At 36.6% G+C, this 19,307-nt stretch overlaps 1 protein-coding gene across 10 annotated transcripts in view; it reads right to left on the bottom strand.

The window, feature by feature from the left end:
* Positions 1–18,968, bottom strand: part of LOC149813401 (golgi-to-ER traffic-like protein) — a 132,835-nt gene extending 113,867 nt beyond the window's left edge. For 8 of the 10 annotated variants that reach the window (XM_089992122.1, XM_089992125.1, XM_089992119.1 and 5 more), the window contains exons 1-3: positions 18,589–18,692; positions 17,162–17,241; positions 10,212–10,290 (exon numbers count right to left, since the gene is read on the bottom strand). In XM_089992122.1, the coding sequence (XP_089848248.1) occupies positions 10,212–10,290; positions 17,162–17,241; positions 18,589–18,618 (189 nt within the window). In that variant the 5' untranslated portion in view covers positions 18,619–18,692. Of the gene's footprint in view, positions 1–10,211; positions 10,291–17,161; positions 17,242–18,588; positions 18,693–18,751 lie in introns of those variants that run through there. The other 2 variants (XM_089992121.1, XM_089992120.1) reach the window with 2 other exon arrangements.
* Positions 18,969–19,307: the final 339 nt, after the last annotated feature.

The following is a 19,307-nucleotide window of genomic DNA, read 5'->3' as shown; positions in this document are numbered from 1 at the left end:
GCGAATTGCTGGCATAATCCAGAAAATAAAGGAAATGGTCCACATACAGAAACCAAAAGAAAGTTCTCAAATACCAGAAACAGTGGAGAGATTAAATAATTGTTGATATCTGCCTTGTCAGAGTTAAAATTGAAGCAGAGTGATGAAGGCACCTGGTTTGTCGATTCAGGGGCAGCAACTCATGTAATCGACGATGCAGGTAAAATTTCTAACCCTATTCCTTATTTCGGAAAAAGTAAGATTGTCACTGGAGACGGATCCCACCATCCTGTTTCTCATGTTGGAAAGACTGTCATTCCCATGTCACATTCCATTCTTAGTCTTTCTGACGTTCTTCATGCTCCTGACATTAAGAAAAACATTGTCTCTGTCTCCAAACTTATTGATGATAATAATGTTTCAGTTGAATTCACTCCCTTCTCTGTGCAGGTCAAGGACCTACGCAAGAGGGAAACATTCGTTGAAGGAAAGAGACAAGGCAACATGTATGTCTTTGAAAAAGCTCCATGTCATGATGTTCGCCCTTCTCACCTAATTTCGAAGCCTTCATCAGAGTCGTGTTCATCCTCTTCTGTCAGTGTTTTTAGTATCTCTGAATGTAAAAAGTCATTCTTATGGCATAGTAGGTTAGCACATTGTGGGAGTCATTTTATTGAGAAACTTGTTTTTAATAATCTCATTCCAAAAGAAAGTCTTAATGGGGATGAGAGGAGTCATAAATGTTCCAATTGTCTTTCATGCAAGAGTCATGTATTGCCTTTCCATTCCATTAATAAGAGAGCTTCAAAACCTTTTGAGATTATTTGTTCTGATGTGTGGGGACCCGCCCCAATTGTCTCTGGGTCTGGAAGCAGATATTATATAATCTGATAGTTATTCTCGATACACTTGGATATATTTCATAAAAAATAAGTCAGAAGTCTTCTCTTTGTTTCAAAATTTCCTTTCCTTGGTCAAAAACCAATTTTTTGAGTCCATTCAATTTTTTCAATGTGATGGAGGTGAGGAATTTTCATCCCGTAATTTTATTTCTTTTCTTCGAAATAACGGAATAGGAAAAAGAGTGTCTTGCCCTCACACTCCTCAATAAAATGGGATTGTTGAACGAAAACATAGACATATCGTTGAAAATGCCATGAGTATGCTTCATGACAGCAATCTTCCCATCAATCTATAGACAGAAGCTTTTCATTCTGTCGTGCATGTGATAAATATATTGTCGACGGTCGTTCTGAAAAATAAGTCTCCTTATCACTGTCTCTTTGGAGCTCATCCTAGTTATCATGATCTGCGTGTTTTTGGATGTGTTTGCTATGTGCATATTGATCAGTTCCTGAGAAACAAGTTTCAAGACAAGGCCCAGAAGTGTAGGTTTGTGGGATACGCAGATGACTACAAAGGATATAAGTGTTATGATCCCACCAACAAACGTATCAGAATCTCAAGAAATGTTGTCTTTGATGAACAAAATTTTGATAACAAAGTTGATGCAACGAATATACCAACTGAAGTTTACTATCATTTGTTGAGTTCAGAACTTTTTGTTGGCTCCAGTGAAGCATGTTCATCAGATTGCGTGCAGCAAGAAGAAGAGATGTCTGAAAACACTGAGACGTCGGGGCCACAGAATTCAGAAAAGGTACCGGGCAGATACAAAGGCATTGTCTATTCTAGACAGAGACTGACAACATCAAGCCATTTAGATCATGTCTCAGTCAGCAATCTGACTCCTCACACCCTTGAGGTCAGAAAATCGAACCACATACGACATCCCATTGACAGGTGGGTTAGTTATAACAATTTCTCCTTGGATCTTCAACTTTTTTTAACTGCTCTCAATAAGGAAGATGAACCCACTATGTACTACCAGGAAGCCACTTCTACCAAGTGGGTAGAAGCCATGAATGATGAAATGCAAGCTTTGCATGAATGTGGAACTTGGGAAGTTGTTCCCAGACCGCCTGACAAAAATATTGTCGGATGTAAATGGATCTACAAGATAAAGTACAAGTCAGATGGAACCATTGAACGATACAAGGCAAGGCTCGTGGCAAACGGATTCACTCAAGAAGCAAGGCAAGACTATGATTTGACTTTTAGTCCAGTTGTAAGAATGGGAACAATTCGGACTATTATTTCTATGGTTGTTGAACATGGATGGAAGTTGAGTCAGCTTGATGTAAAAAATGTTTTCTTTTATGGAGACTTGAAGGAGGAAGTGTACATGGAGCAACCCCCTGGATATCAAGAACAAAACTGTAAAACTCATGTGTGCAGGTTAAAGAGAGCTATCTATGGTCTGAAGCAAGCATCTCGCTCTTGGTTTGATAGCTTCTCACTAGAGATTCAGAAACATGGATTTTCACGTTCTATGCAGGACCACTCATTGTTTATTTTCAGAAGTCAAACTGTGACCACTCTGTTATTAATTTATGTCGATGATATTGTTATCACAGGAAACTCTGTGGCCCACATCCAAGAAGTAAAAGACTTACGAGGTCAGAGGTTCAAAATGAAAGATCTTGGAGCTCTACACTATTTTCTTGGTATAGAAATTGATAATCAGGCTCATGGCTTGACACTCACTCAGCACAAGTACACCGTAGACGTTCTCAGCAAGGCAGGCATGAAAGACTGCAAACCTCTATGTGATGACCCCACCAGGTATCGAAGCATAGTAGGAATGTTACAGTATGTCACATTCACTAGACCTGATATTGTTTATTCAGTCAATCAAGTGTCTCAATTTATGCATGCGCCACGTACAGGACATATGGAAGTTGTCAAGAGGATCCTTAGATATCTGAAATGGACTATTGGGGATGGATTGACATACTCACCACAGTCATATGGCAAAGATGAGGATAGACTCACTGTATATTGTGTTGTAGACTGGGCAGGAGATTCTGATGAACGAAGATCTACATCAGGATATTGTGCCTTCATTGGAAGAAATTTAGTCTCTTGGAGCAGTAGAAAACAAAAGGCTATCGCTAGATCAAGTACCGAGGTTGAGTATAGATCTATGGCTACTGCTACTGCCGAAGTCACATGGATCAAACATCTACTGACTGAAGTAGGAGAAAAGATCTCCCACACTATCTTGCTATATGACAACCAAAGTGCTATAAACATGTCATTCAATCTAGTATATCACAGTCGTGCTAAGCACATTGAGATTGACCAACACTTTGTGAGACAGAAAGTTGAAGAAAAAGAGATTGAGCCTGAGTTCGTCAATACTGAAAGACAAGTTGCGGACCTATTTACGAAAGGGTTAACAAAGGATCGTTTTTGGATGCTTAAAGGCAAGTTGTGCATGGTCCATAACCATGATCAACTTGAGGGGGGTGAAAAAGGTGAATAGAGTTTCGGATCTGGATCCTGTACCAGACCCGAATTCACTCATGTATTAGTTTTATTTGTATCCGGGTTCGGATATTACACCAGACACGACACGACCCACTGTGTACACTTAAGTGTATTAATACAGTCATTAGGTCACGATTTCTGTATGAAGAAATCGTGACAACCGCAGTCGACTTTTGGATTTCCCTTCTCGCCTCTCTCTTTCTCCCTCTCTTTCTCTGTTTTCTCTCTCTCAATGCAGGTACAGATGAAAATCTAACACACCATTCATCTTGTTCTGTCAGTAGTTGCTCACCGTGGATGGAGTTTGTGTCAGCTAGATGTGAAAAATGCATTCTTGTATGGAGATTTGTCTGAGACAGTCTACATGCAGCAACCTCCTGCGTTCGAGGTTGAAGGGGTGTGTTAGAAGGTGTGTAGATTAAGAAAGGTGATATATGGTCTAAAGCAGAGTCCTCGGGCATGGTTTCAAAAGTTGTATGAGGTGATGTCAAAGCTTGATTTTAATAGATCAGCGTCAGATCACACATTATTCATTAAGAAAACTAACTCAGGTATAGTTGTTATGGTGGTATATGTGGATGACATCATTCTTACAGGAGATAACATGAATGATATTGCAGCTACAAAGGCTCATCTTCAAAAACACTAAAGACCTTGGGTCCCTTAGATATTTTCTAGGCATAGAAGTAGCCAGGGGCAGTGAGGGTGTGGTTCTGTCACAACGGAAGTATGTTCTTGATTTACTAAAAGAAACAGGAATGTTGGGAGCTAAACCAACAAATATTTCCATGGAGAGCAAAGTTCATTTGTTGGATGAGGGGTCAAAACCTGTTGATAGCAAGAGTTATCGCTCATTGGTAGGAAAGTTACTTTATGTGACAGTCACGAGACCTGATATCGCTCTGACTGTAAGCAAGGTTAGTCAATTCATGGACAAATCGACTGAGGTACATTAGAATGCTATAATGATGATACTTAGGTACTTAAAATCCTCTCCTGGAAAAGGGTTATTCAAGAAAGGAGGCACTCTGGAGGTAATCGCTTATTTTGATGCTGATTATGCTGGGTCTGTAGAGGATAGGAAATCTACCACAGGATTCTGTGTATTTGTGGGAGGTAACTTAGTCTCCTAGAGAAGCAAGAAGCAAACTGTGGTTGCTAGGTCAAGTGCTGAATCAGAATATAGAGCTATGGCTCAAACCGCAGCTGAATTAATGTGGGTTCGAACAGTGTTGATTGATCTTCAAGTGAAGGTCCTATCTCCTATGGTGGTGATGTGTGATAACAAGGCAGCTATATATATAGCTAATAATCTGATATTTCATGATAGGACAAAACATATTGAAGTTGATATCTATGCTCCAGCTTGAGGGAGAGTGTTAAGATAAGTCGTCCTCTTAATGGTTTAATTTTACTCAAAGTTGTTTTTGGTATTTACTAGATAATGAGGGGCCCATATGTAAATATATTCATTTGGCTAATCTCTATTTAAACAATAGGTGATTAGACCTAATTAAATGAGCAGTCGTCTTTCCCTCTCTCTCTCTCTCTCTCTCTCTTTTCTTTTCTCTCTTTTCTCCACAACTTGATCATGAGTCATAGGGTCACTGCATATCATAAAAGTTCATTGCATATATCAAAGAGTCGAGTCATAGGTATCCTGAGTCTAAGAAGTACACAGAAAGATCTGCCTTATCTTCGGTGCTACTTGATCGAAGTATGCCTGAGTCCCCTCATTGGGGCAGGAAGTCTTACGTTTAAATTGATCATCTTAGGAAAGGTATCTCTACCCTAAAGCCTTACTGGGACAACTCTACCCTATTTATGAACCAATAAGAGGTGTAGGACTCCTGATGTTTGCCACCACAAATTATCAAACAGAAAATCATTCACAAAGTTGGTGTGACCCATAATGGTCTCAACAGTCCAACTCTTCCCCTTTTATACACTAGCACCGACCTTGTTCGGCGAGACCACCAAATGGTCTTGGCAATCAAGTTGTCCCTGCACTAGCATCAACCTCGCTCAGCAAAACCACCAAATGGTCTTGGCAATCAAGTTGACCCTGCACTGACACCAACCTCGCTCAACAAGATCACCAAATGGTCTTAGCAATCCAATTGTCCTTGCACTAGCACTGACCTCACTCGGCAAGATCACCAAATGGTCTTGGCAATCCAGTTGTCCCTGCACTAGCACCGACCTCGCTCGGCAAGACCACCAAATGGTCTTGGCAATCCAATTGTCCCTGCATTAGCACCAACCTCACTTGGTAAGACCACCAAATGGTTTTGGCAATCCAGTTGTCCATGCACTGGCACCGACCTCGCTTGGCAAGACCACCAATTGATCTTGCTAATCCAGTTGTTCCTGCACTGGCACCGACCTCGCTCGGCAAGACCACCAAATGGTCTTGGCAATCCAGTTGTCCTTGCACTGGCACCAACCTCGCTCGACAAGACCACCAAATGGTCTTGGCAATCCCGTTGTCCTTGCACTGACACCAACTTCACTCGGCAAGACCACCAAATGGTCTTGGCAATCCAATTGCCTTTGCACTGGCACCGACCTCATTCGACAAGATCACCAAATGGTCTTGGCAATTCAATTGTCCTAGCACTAGCATCGACCTCGGTCGGCGAGACCAGTCACGATCTCGGCAATCCAGTTTTCCTTCAGAAACGCTGACTCGACCTCGTTCGACAAGACTAAGCTTAGTCTTGACAACCTAGTGTTCCAAGCCTTAAGTGTCGACTTTGTCATAAATTGAATCCCATTCGATTAATGACAAAGAGAGGAATTTGTAAACACCAAAATTTTATGATGCCCTATTGACACCTTTCAAAACAAGTATTTGCAGGTATCTAGCAGGAATCAGATACCCCTCAAAGCTTGAACGTCAAAGGAGATTTTGCCCTCCATTTAGAGGACGTCTCATCGGACTGTCATCCGTTATGGACGGCAGAGCAGAACGTCATCCAGTGTTGGGGATGGCAAAACAAAGTGTCGTCTGCTATGAGATAGTATAGATGCTTCGTCGTCCATTGCACCCAATGTGTGGAAGCCATTTGGCTTATCCCTATCTCTTTTCAACTGCCCTACGCGTTTTCTAGGGCGGGAGGTCGCCTCTTGGATGAGCCTTCATCCGAGAAGACTCTCTTGGATAAGTTTTATCTCCATCTGAGGATAAGATCATATCCATGGGGATTGAAGTCCCATGACACGAATCCCGTTCTGAGTCCTATAAATAAGGGTAGGCCCCTAGGACCCAGGCACGTGAAAATAAGATACCAAAGTGCTGGACCTGCAGAACAAGTCTACTCAAGCTTTGTCGGCACTCTGTCCTAACACTATTAAAGAACACTTATACCTACGTGGAGGTGTTGACCAACCAAAAAGACCCTAAAAGCTAAACGCACCCTCGAGTCTGAAAAAGGTATTTTCTAGATCCTCAATCTGTTTGCTTCAATTTCATATAATCTTTTGATTGGGTGCTTATACACATTTTGTATTTGTTTGCATACTTGAATCTATAGTGGTGCGATTTGAGCTACAAAGATCGAAAAAATTGCCTCGTCTTTACCTTCCAGTTAGGCGAAGGATGGTCGGAGCTTTCAAATGGCGTCCCCACGCTTCTAAAAGGATCTTGTGTAATCCGGGTAGGTAAACCTTTCCCAATTCCAAAATTTTTATCAACAGCTTGGTACGGCATGGCAGTTTTCAAAATTAGGATACTGGAACATGGTGTGTGTGTGTGTGTGTGCAAGTTAAAAATTAAATTATATATAACCAAACATCAATAAAAGCATGTGGTTAATTGGGTTTTGAACTAGAAACCTACTATATAGATGGCATAGAGCTTTCCCACTCAGCTACACCATGTTTGGCGAAAAAAGGCTGAAGAAAATTTACTTAAACCATAAATGAGGCGAAAATACCGTTTTTTTCAACATTTTTGCAATTCTTTTGTGGATCTAACCTTGAAGATGTGATCTACATAGTTTGTTTAGTAGAAAATAGGTTTTGGATCAATGCATTTGCAACATGTTAGAAGGTTTTTCAAGGGATTCAAAAATCAATAACCTACAACGTGCCAACATTTCAAGAATAAAAAAAAACATATTTTTGCATTAAAAAGTATGATTCAAGGTGTGTTTTCGAGCAAACAGAACATGATGAACACATCTATGGGGTCAGATAAGATTGAGTGGATACAACTTGCACCTATGATTTTCCAACTAGATTGTACATACTATAGACAGCTTTATTGTCAAAGGCAGCCTGGGCGTAGCCCCACCGCTTAGGCAATGCAGTTTGGGTGGTGGAGCCCTAATTTTCTGCCTAGGTGCCGCCTAGGATGCTTAGGACGCCTAGGCGGTTTATAGTCGTTGACCAAGTGTCAACGACTATAAAAGGAGGGTCAATTTTCTTTTTCTTTTCGCATTCGACTCTCTTAGGGCATGACGAAGAAGAAGTTTCAAAAAAAAAAGGTACATTCTCTCTTTCGCTCGGTCTCTCTCTGTCACTAGCCTCTCTCTCGTGCTCGGTCTCTCTCTGTCACTCGCCTCTCTCTCGTGCTCGGTCTCTCTTTGTCACTCGCCTCTCTCTCTCGCTCGGTCTCTCTCTCTATCACTCGCCTCTCTCTCTCTCGTGCTCGGTCTCTCTATATGTCACTCGCCTCTCTCTCGCGCTCAATCTTTCTCTCTCTGTCACTCGCCTCTCTCACTCGGACTCTCTCACTCGCCTTTCTCTCTTGCTCGATCTCTTTCTATGTCTCTCGCACTCTCTCTCTCTCTCTCTCTCTCTCTCTCTCTCTCTCTCTCTCTCTCTCTCTCTCTCTATATATATATATATATATATATATATATATATATATATATATATATATATATATATATATCACTCGCCGCTCTCTCTCGCTCGGTCTCTCTCTGTCACTCGCATCTCTCTTGCTCGGTCTCTCTCTATTACTCGCCTCTCTCACTCTCTCTCTCTCTCTCGCTCGCTCGGTCTCTCTCTGTCATCATATTTCGTAGAACGTAAATTTGGCATTCGCATATTTTGTTCTTTTAAATTCTTTTGCAAGTATGCAATTCTAGTGAAGTTTTATGTAATTTTTCTGTAATGTTCCACTTATTGCACTTGGGTTTTTTATTCAATAAGGTTAGATGCTTGGTTTTTTATTAATTTACTTTTTTCAGGCGATTTAAGTGAGCTTGCAGCTATGACTTATAGTTTGTAGCATCTGGAAAATTGGTGTGGTTTGCTGTAAATTTAACTTTGAAATTTGAAATGATTTTCATTCCAAGTTTACCATTTTTTAGATGTGTCTTTGTTTTCACAAAAGATCTGTGTTCCTACAGTACCCTAGGGATTGATTTAGCATGAATCCATAAGTGAGAGCATTTACAATTCTCATATTGTGATTTGCTGCTTTTTCCAATTTCATTCAGTTAGATTTGATTGAGTGTGTATTCACCTGTTAAACTCGGTGTGCTCGGCAGAAGTTTGGTGTCTCAAGCTGTTCTCTGACTTTAGTATGGCTCTGTATGTTTTTTTTTCTCTTTTTGAAGCAACATATAACTTTGTGTTGTGTTAATCAAATAATTTAGTCCAAGCATTGCTTTAAGAGTGGTTTTCTATGTTTAGTTAAATGTATTGCATTGTTAAATGTTATATGTTAAATGTTTTGTGTTAGACAATGTATTGAGCAGGTTATTTAATATAATTGTTTTATATTGTTCAACGACATATTTTGTTGCTTATTGTTGATTGATTTTATGTTGTATACATGTTTATTATTAATTTTAGTAGTTTGTTTACAAAATTGTATGTTTTTTTTATTTGGTGTACCGCCTAGGCCTCACCTAGGTTTTTTAGGGGGCTCACCACCTAGGCTCCGCCTAGCGCCTATGACAACTAAGATAGATAGTAGCAAATATTTATCCTATATATTTTATATTTACATTTATCTATTTATATGTTCATCCATTCATTCATTTATTTATTTACTTAAATGTTTACTGGCCAAGACTTGGTGGTATACTTGTTAAAGGCCCATTGCTAGTATTAGCAACTTACTAGCACCGGATTCCATTAAATAAGATGAATGAGTGTTCTTGAATTTATGTGAGTGGTTGAGTGGGCATGGATGTGCGTCCAATCTTCAAAATTTGCAAATCCCTTTTTGTGGCCACGATTTGGTCATTTGACTATGCATTATAGGTTTGGTTTATCTTGATATATTTGTATAATCAGTTGTTTCTTTTTTTCACAGCACTCACTTTTTTTTCTGTGAATAATCTAATGAATATTCCTTTAAAAAAAATGGAACTAACATGTCTGATGAGAACCAAGCTCTTTGCTCTTCTACATCATTGCATCTCTATTTTCAACAGATCAGCTACTACCAGATACAACATATGAAATGCAACATCTGTGTGGCATATCCCATTCCAAGCCTCACATTACATCTATGTATAGCATGAATTAGCAGCAAGATATCCAGTTCTGAGTTTCACACTACATTTGTGTATAGTGTAAGATAGAAAGGCATCAGAGAGAGAGAGAGAGAGAGAGAGAGAGAAGCAATGAACTGACTGAAAATACCCTAGAATCCCTAAATCATCTCAAACATAGTTCCAAAATGAGGCATCTCAGTCGTTCCTCAGTGATTATTCTACCATCAAGTTTCAACACAATTATTGTTCAAATTGTAGACAGACACTACAATATTGTTTCAGGCATTATAACAGTAGACACGAATCAGCATATTCTTTAGTTAGCCATGGAAAAATACTCATACCAGTGCTAAGTAGAACAATGAATAGAAATATAACCTGTCCGTGTTTCAATTGGATTGAGGCACCAGATTGGAGGATATCTAAGGCTTCCCCATATTTTTGAGCTGCAATGTATCTGTGCACATAAAATTGGCAGATTCAATAGCTAAATAATTAATGAAGAGGTTGACTCAAGAAGAGTGCATAATATCACTGACAATGCAACCATGAAAGATATGTATGCCGGTCCATTAGAAATTAGAAAAAAAGTAAAATAAATGGATTTTTTGCCAAAAAGTATATACAAAATGTGTTTGCATGATCAAATTCAAAACCAATAAAATTTCTGAAACATATAAAGCCAAATTTGAGTCAAAATCATAGAAATAATATCTCACATCAACTAAAGTGAACTTTGATCCCAATAGCAGAGATATGTGAGTCATATATTACTCCTCCTTGCATTTGCTTATGCTACTCTTCACTAAATTCATGTGGAACAAACCCCTTGATGGTATTGTTAAAATATGTGTACTCATACACATATATGTATGTTGAAATATAATCCTTAAATGTACATATATATATTTATATATATATATATATATAAAGATACGTATACATATATATGTATACGTATCTCTATTTATATATATATATATATATATATATATATATATATTTTCTCTTCCTAAAATACCCTCAAGGGTATTCTTGTAATTTGTCATTTTACGCATATTCCAATTGGAATATGCATTGTAATATTTCTTTTATTTTTTATTTTCTGTTTTTTTATTTTTTGTTTTCGTACCATATTGGGGGGCTCCCAATAGAGATGTTGGGAGCCCCCAACGGTCACAAATGTGACTGTTGGGGGCTCTCCAACGTCTCCTTTGGGAGCCCCCAAGGTGGTCCCTTTTTGTGCTTATAAATAGGGGATTTCCCCTTTGTATTTCTTATTAGTTGGAGGAGCTTTTGCTCCATGTAATGGGTGTTACACCCTTATTTTCTTCAATGATATTAACTTATGCCTTATAGGCATTTTGCCCCTTTTGTGGGTTTACGTGTTAACACATTATGTGCTTATATTGTTCCCTTTAGTGGGTATATTCGCACTTCATGTGCATGTGTATTGGTTCATTATTGAACCTAAGGTATTCAAAGCCATTTCTTTACATGGTATCAGAGCAAGGTCACGATGGGGTTGTCTCTTGGTGCAACGGAAAGCGTGGTGCTCAAGAAATTGTGAAGTATTCATTGTTCCTCTCTTTTTTTAGAAGTTTTCGGTATGTATCTCTTTTCTTAACATATTATGCATTATGAAACTATTTTTTCTTGCACATTTAGTGTTTTTGATAGTTGAATCATTTCCTTTTCGCGTGTTCGTATATTTTAAAATATCTCTTTTTAAATTTGGTAAACGTGTTTATTGTCCAAATATATAATTTTGTTTATATATTTATCGATTCCTCATCACATATAATAGTAATTTATGTTTTTCAAAATTGTTTTCAATTATGTGAGATTTATGATTCTTCCATAAGAATTTCGTGATTAACCTATAAGTTAACTTTTTATATATGATTTCTTGCTAAATTAATGATCTTTGCTTAAAAACTCTTGTGTATGGTTTTTAGTGCATTTTTGTGAAAAATAAAAAAATTTATTTTGATATAATTCTTGTATGAGAATTTCTCACATCTAAATCTTTGTTGTTTACTTTTTTATGAACCCTAAGTAGCTTTTGTTAATGATAAATATTTATGAACTCCTAAAAGTCTCTCAATGGTTTTGGTTTATTTAAAGAATTTTGAAAATTTGTTTATGATAAATATGTTGTATGAACCATTGTGTTCATTAGGAAAGATCTTTTAAAAATCTTCTCACACTATATAGAGTGCATAGTGTATCTATTGCATCCTTTGGTATAAAAGATTTTCATTAATTTTTTATTTTTCTTCTAATGATGCAACTTTTTAAACATGTTTTTCACATAAGGTTTCAAAACCTCTTGATTGTATCTCTAAGGATGCCTACATTGGCCATTATATGGTCTTATTTGTCTTAAATTGCATTTATCAAGCATATAATTGCATAATTAAAGCTTGAGAGACTCAAGCATTTGTTCCTTTTATGAAATACATGCATTATTGCATGCTTTTTGCGTATTTTGTTCAAGTGATTGTGAGAGTGTCTTCGTACACTTCTTTTATAAAATATTTATGTTTGTATGCGTATTGTCTATTCATATACATTTTCACATGGTACTCTCTTTTCAATAAAGAGATTTTTTATTGCCTTCTTTAGGGCTTGTGTTTGTTTTTATCCCTTAATGGACTTGTAAGATTGTTTCTTTTATCATTATAAATGCTTCCGCAATATCTTAGTACATGTTGTCCTAAATTTGCACATTTAAGATTATTGCCATTTTGCATCTTGGTATACATATAATTGCAAATTATAAAGGCTTGATTTGCTTCTTGGATTATTCTAAATCCTTTCTCACACATGACATAGCTTAAATATTTCATGTTGTGTTTAATAAGTCTTTTTATAATAATCATGATTGAACATAATTTTGTATATATACAATATTATTGTTAGATATTTCGTATAAATATTTCATGTTGTGATTGATTATGTTGGACCTTTGAATCGGCCCTCTTTGTAAAATCACATATTTGGAAAATGTTTTCCCTAAGAGTTCATTGCCTTTTTATGGCATTTTATCTTTTATCCATCACATGTTATATGATGCATCAAATTCTTTTTTTTTATGGCCTTATTGTTATATTAGAAATGGTTGTTAAGGTGAGTTATGGACACCTTATGTTATGTCATTTTAAATTGTCCACTTGCTATATTATAGATTGTGGTTGAGGTGAGTTATGGGCACCTTGAGACTCTAGAATGATTTGGTATATGATCTCTAATTATGAGTGTGTCACTCGTTTGATTTTGGCCATTGATCTTATGGATGCTCTTATTTATATATAAATGTGATGGATATATGATGTTTGAAACCTTAAATGTTTTAAGGTATATTAAAATCAAGGTTTTGGGGATTATTGCCCAACCTTTTATTGTTTATGAATCTTATGAGTGCATTTGCACATTTGTGTTTTATGCTTTTGTGCACAAGTGTTCTTGGTGTGTGTATATTCACACATTTATTCCAAAACATTGTTGTTATGGGTATTCTTTTTGAAGAATATTGTTCTATTGATTCAAGGTTTTATTTATATGTTTGTCATTACAAGTTTTATTGCCTCAATAGTCTTCGCTTTTTATAACTCTTATATAAGTGTCATCATATGTAGACAAGAATTTTATTACACCTTTGTGTGTTGGTAGCCCTTTGAATGGCATTATTCTCTTGGTCTAGTAGTTGAACACACTTGTCTTGAGTGTTATTATATGTAGACAAGGCACGTTGATTCACACCATGGTGTGTAATTTTAGTCCATGTTGGCATTTGTGTCCTTGTTCTAGTCGTTGCAATGTATGCTCATGGTTGGCTTCTTTCACTCATTTCAAGTGTCGTTTTATGTAGACAAGAGATGTATTGTATTTTAGCCCATGGTTGGCTAGATACTCTTGTTCTAGTAGCTGAACATACTTGTTTTTTAGTGTCTTTTTACGTAGATAAGAGATGCTTTTGGTCCATGTTGGCGTGTATTCTCTTGTTCTTGTCGTTGATACACTCATTTCAAGTATTATTACATGTAGACAAGAGGTATGTTTACACACCTTTGTGTGTGTCTTTTGGCCTTTAATGGCATTATGGTTATGTTCTTGTTCTAGTAGCTTATACACTTGATTTGTAGGTTTTTGGAGGATTAATGAGGTAGTTGCTTGTAGTGAATGAACTACTATTGAAAATTGCAAAATTTCATTCATAACTTGTGTTTTTAGATACAAATGAATCATATCTATGATATGTTTTTAAATCAAATTGATATTTTAGCATTTAATCTATATATTAAGTGCTTATAGTTTTTCGGCCACTTTTGTATTTGATATGCAAAATGAGTCTTTTTGTCTCAAATGATATTCATTCTTGAATCTTGGGTGGATGTTTTAATGTACTTAGTCAAACCATGCTTCTTATTTATGACATAGGTCTTCTCCCTAAAGATGTGAAAAAACTCTATTGTTGATCTATGCGTGTTAAATATACCTTTATAAAGCCCCTCTTATTGAAGTTCATATTCGTCATGCCTTTGGACATTTGTATCCGTGTTCTTTTAAAACCCTTTGAACTCTTGTGTTCGTTTTTACTAAAGTATGTTTGGAGCATGTTCATTAATGATTTCTTTAAGTGTTAATTCATTTTATGATAGTATATACATATGTTCATTATGGCCTTTTAGGCCTCATTCAATAAAGCATGTAGCTTATGCCTCTTCGTAGGCTTATTGTGGTGTCCCTTAGTGGACCATTTTGTTAGTCCCCATTATGGGGTTGTGTTGGACCTTATGAATGCATTATGCATTCTTGCAATTCGTTTTCGCTCACTCTTTTAACATGATATATGTTTTTGAAACTTTGGTTTTTCTAAATTTTCTTTTCATGCTAAAGTAATTATCCTATCATGTGCTTCAAATTTCTATGCATAAGTTATAATTTTGCACCTTGTTAGGAATGTTCCATTTGAGTAAAGTGCAAAGATATTTTTTACTTGTTCTTTGTTGTTATTCTACAGGATCTTGGAGATAGGATAAAGAGAAGTACCCTGGATGGATCGGGAAATGTGTTCACCATTAAAAGGCAATTGGGGGAAGGCATTTTCAAGTTTCAATTGCATCCTTACCGGAGCCTCCTGGTGTCTTGTGACTTGTTTCAATCTTTTCGTTTCCCCGCAAAGATTGAGGGGGGGTGTTAAAATATGTGTACTCATACACATATATGTATGTTGAAATATAATCCTTAAATGTACATATATATATTTATATATATATAAAGATACGTATACATATATATGTATACGTATCTCTATTTATATATATATATATATATATATATATATATATATATATATATATATATTCTCTTCCTAAAATACCCTCAAGGGTATTCTTGTAATTTGTCATTTTACACATATTCCAATTGGAATATGCATTGTAATATTTCTTTTATTTTTTATTTTTTATTTATTATTTTTTTGTTTTTTGTTTTCGTATCATATTGGGGGCCTCCCAATAGAGACGTTGGGAGCCCCCAACAGTCACAAATGTGACCGTTGGGGGCTCTCCAACGTCTCCTTTGGGAGCCCCCAAGGTGGTCCCTTTTTGTGTTTATAAATAGGGGATTTCCCCTTTGTATTTCTTATTAGTTGGAGGAGCTTTTGCTCCATGTAATGGGTGTTACACCCTTATTTTCTTCAATGATATTAACTTATGCCTTATAGGCATTTTGCCCCTTTTGTGGGTTTACGTGTTAGCACATTATGTGCTTATGTTGTTCCCTTTAGTAGGTATATTCGCACTTCATGTGCATGTGTATTGGTTCATTATTGAACCTAAGGTATTCAAAGCCATTTCTTTACAGGTATGAGGGTGACAAAAAAACAATTTGCAAAATCAATGGAGGTCCAGATGGACTCGAACAAGTTTCAACTGCACGGTGCAAGCAATGGAGGCACTGATGGACTTAAACAAGCTTCAAGTGCATGGTGCAATAAGTCTTCCAAGATAATAATTGAAATTATTTTTGTCATAGAAGTTAAGCATTTACATGTCAGTAACAGAGATATCATTATCTCAGCAATCTATGTTGATGATACTGGGTAGCCCAGAATCAAAGAGATTTTTTTGAGGGGACAAAAAGCATTTTACTCATTCTCCCCAAATAAGAAAAAAATAATTTACAGTTATCAAGAAACATATCATAACTTTGTTAGAAAGTAGCTGGATTTTAATGGTTAAGCCGTTAAACCTATGCAGATCTGATTTCAGTCACCAGGAAAGAAAAAGATGGCAGTTTTTTGGAGAACAGGCTTCCAATACTAGTAAATGCCATATAACAGCAAAAGATCCTCTATATCTGGTTTTTACCCAACTATATAACCTATACCATAAATCGAGTCAATGATGCATTACCTTGATGTAAATATCTTGATGGAGAAAAAGGAAAGATCTTAGAGGATACCACAGGGAGTTGACTTGTGGTCTATTATACACCGAGTATCTTTGGACTTCTACGATGCAGGTTATGCTAGATATAAGTATGCCAGAAGGTCCACAGTTGGTCATTGAGTTCATGGTTCACTGGATTTAATAATAAAAGAAACAAAAATAGGTCTAACTGAAAGTGGTCTGCTATGCATTTCTGCTACAAATGCCCAAACATGGATAAGGTGCCCGCCATTGACATATATAGACTAATAAGATATCTCAAGTTTGGGATCTACAGTTCATTCCAAGGTTCAGGTAATGAATACCTTGTGTCATTATCCACCCCCTGGACACAGATATTAAATCCACAGATATAAGAAGTCGAGCCATGAGAACACTAGTCCCAGGTATGAGCCAAAAATATGTCATTGCAGACTAATTCTTAAAGCAAAATACGAGAAGACATGCATTTACAGTTCCTTTTTCTCTTGAATGATTACTGGCATTTGACCATTTGATTCAATGACTAACAATTAGCCATCTCTATTTTCTTATCGGTCATATTCAATTTTTAGCACCAGTTCAAGTTGGACAAGTGAACTCTTTGAAAATAGATATTTGAATGTCAATCTTTTACATGTAAAATACAGCAAATACATCAAGATGCCCTCCACTCTTCTTAGTGCAAAGCTTCAATTTCATTTCCAATATAAACATTTAGGATGCTATACTAATATCATTTTCCCCTTTACGAAGAGTCATATAGGACGCTAAGATCCTCAGACGTCTATTTTCATGCAACCATTGCAAAACAAAGTGAAACGCCAAGTTATGCACAAGATAATTCCAAGACACTATACCAAGTTTATATTGAAGAAGAGTGTAATGCACCTCATATATATAGACTTGTACATTTGTTGCGCTTCATAATAGTTGCCAGCTTGCACACTTTTCTCTAACTTCTCAAGTGTCTGCATATTTAGTAATAAGAGAACATCAAAATAAATATCTCGAAAATCATCTAAAGAAAATTTTATGCTGCATATTATCAATTTATCATTAAAAGAACCTTTTTTGGACAGTTTCCAATCTATAAATGTTTTCTCATGTCTCACTAAATTTTTAGAATGCTTGAACTTAGTCTCCAATTTCCTTTTACATTTCCAAAATTAACCTATTAGATTTCATTGAAAAAAAAAACTATTAGATACATTTGAAGTTCAACACATCACACGCTCATATGTTCAAATTTCATTGTTAGTTTTCATTAATGTGTCCTGAATAACATTTCTTCCAAGAAACAGAGCAAAGGACAAAAACAGAACAGTTTGTAGACTTTTATATATCAGATATAAAGCACATGCACCATAACAACAACAAATTCAATCTTTAGTATGATCTGTTCACAATGATATGGGCCAAAGTGGATGGGAAAATATTGCTGGAGTGCTACTCCTAGCACTTGCATAACAGTATGTAGATGCCCTATTTGTCAGAATGACACTATTGATTTATCAAGGTGGTGACAATTTGATGTTTCACCCACCTCAGAATTACTTTCACCATTTATTCATGAAGTTTTTCCTTTCTTCCATCAACTTTAAAAGTAGTTTGGTCATTTCACCAACTTTGTCGGCTTGATGATCGATCCTAAAGGTAGTCCTGCCACCATGGATTGATCTGAAATATCACAGATAAAGGGCTTTCCCTGTCAATGGGGATCAACTCATCCACTTTCTATGTGACATTACGTTGGCAATTACAAGCAGATTTGCAGTGCCTAGAATCAAGTATCATCCAGTTTACAATGCGGCGTAACTAAATTGAAAAGATGGCTACCACCCTTAATTCCTGTTAGACTATGTTAAATCGTCGGTTTCTAATGTTAATGATGTATGGATCCACCATCTTTAGTTAATCTCGTAGAGTTAACCACTCTTAGCTCTTCTCAAGCTCTACAGCTTTGTCGGTTATCACGATCAACATCTCCGATACAGTTCAACAATATATTGATCATTTATAGATTAATTCATGGCGTTATAAAATCGTTTGCCAAATCAACGATTTGGAAACCACGAGATAGATAAACCAATCTGGATTCGAGTCATCATTCCATGTCTATTGATCATGAGAAAGTTTCCAATACAATCGCAATAAAATGGCGCAAAGCAAAAAGATTGGTACACGAACAAGTCGATTGAGATAGCAAATTGTGGAATATGCAGCAGAAATCGAAGTTGGTATGCTGGAGAATAAAGGGGGAACCGCGAATAATGAAGGGATTCTCCGAAGTGGTGAAGGGAAAGAGAATAGGGTACCTTGGCGGTGTTGGCTGCAGCCCTCCTCATGTCGGTCCCCGACGATTAACTCGAAGCCTCGCGCCAGAAGCACCTGTGCTGCTCCTAAACAAATCAGATCTGTTGATTATTGAGACGGTTTCAACGTTAAATAACAATTGAGAGAGAACCTTTCGGATCTTACCCCACACCTGACCGAATCCGACTTTCGTTTAGCCGGATATCCCTTAAGTAACTCATCCTAGGAGGTCAACAAATGTGTGGCGACATTCGCATATACAAGCAAAGTCGCACTCTAAAACGAACTTAGTAAATAATGTGATAGCTTACAACCTTCAAGAAGCGTTCCAGCGAATCTCCCTAGACAAAATTCACTTATTGTTACATATGTAGTCATGACTAGCATTTTTATTGCTAATATGCTATGTATATGTAGAACTGCTGAATAAATTGCAGACATTCCCAAAATTTGGGAATCACTGCAATGCTAAATTTTCGTGCTTTTGCAAAATTTAATACAAGTGCTCCCTTTCAATTAAAACCGATGTTCACACCTCAAGCTAATTTTTGCATAAACTAAGGTTTTTTATAGTATCTAATGTGATGTGTTTTTTTAAATGCCCTAAAAAATTGGAAATCTCCCTATTGTCCAAAACTGCAAATAAGAAACTTTTTAGAATATTTTTACCCTTCGCACAAGCGAACCTTATGAACTTTGCATGACATATCTTTTCGCCTAT

Source organism: Nuphar pumila, chromosome 16 (assembly GCF_984573655.1).
Source record: "Nuphar pumila chromosome 16, dmNupPumi1.hap1.1, whole genome shotgun sequence".
NCBI classification, from domain to species: Eukaryota; Viridiplantae; Streptophyta; class Magnoliopsida; order Nymphaeales; family Nymphaeaceae; genus Nuphar; species Nuphar pumila.
The sequence above is the reverse complement of the archived record's forward strand: the minus strand, read 5'-3'. Positions and strand labels throughout refer to the sequence as shown.